This window comes from Triticum aestivum, chromosome 1B (assembly GCF_018294505.1).
Source record: "Triticum aestivum cultivar Chinese Spring chromosome 1B, IWGSC CS RefSeq v2.1, whole genome shotgun sequence".
Taxonomy (NCBI): Eukaryota; Viridiplantae; Streptophyta; class Magnoliopsida; order Poales; family Poaceae; genus Triticum; species Triticum aestivum.
Genome location: NC_057795.1, coordinates 622023156 through 622026621, shown reverse-complemented (window position 1 = coordinate 622026621; position 3466 = coordinate 622023156). Strand labels below are relative to the sequence as shown.

General features: G+C 58.2%; 1 protein-coding gene across 1 annotated transcript; it reads right to left on the bottom strand.

The window, feature by feature from the left end:
- Positions 1-513: 513 nt before the first annotated feature.
- Positions 514-2986, bottom strand: LOC123143059 (probable polygalacturonase At1g80170). Its single transcript, XM_044561838.1, has 9 exons — positions 2701-2986; positions 2492-2626; positions 2199-2375; positions 2082-2108; positions 1758-1965; positions 1552-1633; positions 1331-1439; positions 1140-1259; positions 514-1052 (listed from the first exon to the last, which is right to left on the bottom strand). Exons 1-9 carry the CDS (start codon positions 2842-2844, stop codon positions 795-797), a joined length of 1260 nt encoding a protein of 419 aa, XP_044417773.1. The 5' UTR covers positions 2845-2986; the 3' UTR covers positions 514-794.
- Between the last annotated feature and the right edge of the window lie 480 nt (positions 2987-3466).

Genomic DNA, 3466 nt, shown 5'->3' with positions numbered 1-3466 from the left:
TTTTTTAGAGCCGTGACGGGTCACCACTGCGAGCTGCGACGGCCACCGCGGTGAGATGTGTTGCAAGGTCGCCGGGGCTGCTGGAACAGTGGTCGTGGAGGTGGAGGTGGGGTGGAGGTTTGATGCAACCCGGTAGCAAGGGCGGCAAGCGGGTGAGCAGTGACGATCTGGTGAGTAGCGGCGACCCGGCCAGCAACGGTGATCCAGCGAGCGACGATGGTCCGGCGAGCTTCGAAGGTCGTCTCGTTCTCGTCCCGCACCGCGCTTGCGTGATTTGGGGGCAAAAGCCAGATAGAAGAGTGCTTCGAGGACGAAGGCCACGATCTGACGGTTAAAACACAACATATCGGACGAGTACGGTGCGACTGGCCCAAATTTAGGCCGGCACACCGGCGGCTAGTAGTCGCTAATTTTTTTAATCCAGAAATAAATGCGAGCACCAGGATTTGAACCTTGGTGGGCTAAGGATAATACAGTCCCTCTAACCATCTAACTACAGGTTGATACGCCATATTTAGATAGTTAAATTGTCAACTTGGAACTATACAAGAATGACTTGTACACCGAGGCAGAGGTAGTACTAGCACATTTTGTACAAGAAAATACAACAGGCCTGAATACGTACGGCGGTACGGAGTACAGTACATCACAATATAATACTGGTGCAATACATGGCGGGATTATTCTTCAAAGAACCGCCGGCTACTCTACGACCGTGACACTACTGCCGCCACTCTGCACGCCCGAGCATCACAGTGAGACGAAGAACCCGGCCGAGACCTCATCCTCACGGCTCACTCCTCCTCGTCGCCAGCGGCCCTGGCTCCGGCGAGGCAGGACTCCGGGACGACGACGCCGGCGGCCTTCCCGGACGCGCTGCGGCAGTAGGCGGAGGCGCCGCGGCCGCTGAGCCGCTTCAGGTTCACGTCCTTGAGCGACACCTGCCTGCACGGCACGACGTCGCTGCACGAGAAGGTCACCGCCCGCTTCGACGCCGACGTGCCGGCGATGTTCACGTAGTCGATCTTCTCCACCGCTACCGTCCTCGTCGCCTGCATGCATGCGCCCAAGAAGCAGACCAAAGTTTCAGACGTTGATCGGTGTGCTTGTCAGCCCGGCAAGCAGAGATCGTATTGTACCGCGGTCGATCCGCAGGGTATGGGGTGCTCGGAGCGGTACTGGTCGATGATGATGGGGTCGGAGACGTTCTTCATCACCACGTTGGCGAACTTCACCTTGCGCGCGTAGCCGCAACTATCCTGATGGAGACAACACAAGTTCATGATGAGCTCCTGCAGTTCATGATGAGCTACTGGTAGATCCATCTTGCCTGCCAGGTCTTGATGAGGAGGCCGTTGGAGGTGTTGGCGATGAACATGGTGTCGACCTCGATCTTCTCCAACCTGTCAGCCACCGGGGTCTCGCCTATGCTCCCAATACTGACAGATCCAACACATGTACCAGGTAAGTATAGTAAACAACAACTTAGCAATGAGCAGACAAGCATGTACCAATGGAGTAGCTGATGAGGCAGTGAAGAAGCTACTCTACCTGATGCCATTGCCAGGCCCACAGGAGATGTATCTGAGGCGAACGTCGGTGCAGTTGCCCACCATGGACACGCAAGCGCCTCCTGCTCAAAATAAGAGATTCAGTTAGCTAGGAGTCGGAGTAGGCAATCTGTAACTGAGGAAGGAAAGGAAACCCCTTTCTTCTTCAGATGCAGAATGCCATTGACGGACGGAGCGAGCACACACCTGTGGCGATGTGGATGTCGTTGACGTGGACGCTGATGGAGTTGACAAGGTGGATGCCGTCGGTGCCCGGGCTGCTCTCCGGCGAGGCCACCCTGAGGAAGCTGGCCCTGGCGTTGGAGCAGCGGGTGAAGGTCAGGTGCTGCTGCTGCCCGTTCTGCAGCGTCACGCCCTGCACCCGCACCCCGTGGCACTCCTCGAAGTGCAGCGCCTGCGTGCATGCAGAGAACACGAGCCATTTTTTCTTCCAACGTGAACGAGGGAGAGGCAAACCATGGCAGGGAAATGATGAGCAAAAATCTGAGTGAAGGTGACAGAGGAGCTCACCTTGGGAGCATCCTGCGCTGTGCAATGCTGCAGAGAAACAATCGGAGTAAAACAAATCAGTCTTCAGTTGTGTGATAGTGATACACACAATCATACAGTGATGAAACAAATATATACCTTGTCGTTGCGGTGCCTCCCCTTGCAGGCCTGCGCCCACCACTCCTGCCCGCGGCCGTCGATGACGCCGCCGCCGCTCACCGTCAGGTCCTGCACCTGGAAGAAGTGGAGCCACCTGCCGCCGTCGCGCCGCTCCCAGTCCTCCGGGCTGTCCGGCGCGATGATGTTCCCGGAGACCTGTCCCGCCGGGCAGGGCACAAACCAAGACTCGATGAGCGAAGACGCGCAGGTGCGTGCATGCCGGACGAGAGAAGCGCACGCGGCGGCAGGAAGGAAGGAAGGAAGGAACGTACGAAGAGCATGATCTCGTCCCTGCAGGGCCCGGCGAGCGTCACCGGCCAGATCTGGTACGACCTGCCGGCGGGCACGTGGATGACCACGTGGCCGTTGGTGCTGGCGCAGGCCGCCGTCCATGCGTCCACCAGGGCCTGGACAGCAGAGCCAAACAGACAGTGTCACTCACGTTTGAGCAAGGTGGAGGTATACTGTCGCGTGCACGTACCTGCGTGTCGTCGGCAATGCCGTCGCCGACGGCGCCGAAGTCGTCGAGCGAGAGGAGGATGCGGGCCACGGAGGCGCCCGGCAGGAGGAGCGCGACGGCGCCGGCGAGGGCCGCGAGACGGAGCAGAGCCATTGCCGTCGCCATGTACCCTGCGTTGCGCGTTGCAGGTGGGTTCGCTGCTCTTGGTGGTGCCACGCCCGCGCTAGTGGTTGCTGCCGCTGCTGGGAGTCACGGGCCGGAGGAGCATTTGACGAGGCGCGGCGCGGCGAGAGGACGGGCGGCGGGGGCCATGCCGAGGACCGGGGCGCAGGCGCTCGCTGATCGCTTTTCAGGTGTCTGGCCGGGGGCGGGGTGACATGGAGCATCAAGCATCCACGCAGCGGGTTCACGTGGGCGGATGGACGTGACCTGTCGACCTGCCGCGTTGTACGGGCCAAACTGTGGCGTTGCGCTTGCGTTCGGGGGAGCTGTACGAGGACTGCTGGAGGTGCGTACGACTGGTTATCCTCGTGCCAAACGATCAGATATTTTGAATGGGGAAATGTGCATATCTACAGTTTGAGCGACGAGTAATTTCGGACGAAGGGAGTATCAATTTTGCCGAGGCATCACACATAAGAGTTTTCAAGCATGATAGTGATAGACAAAATTACACAAACCATCAATTATTGAGGTCGATTTTGCACATAACACTTAGCATTAGGGTTTGTTGCACGAGAAACCGCATATTGATGCAACCCTTTGCATCTAACTCTAATCCATCGTT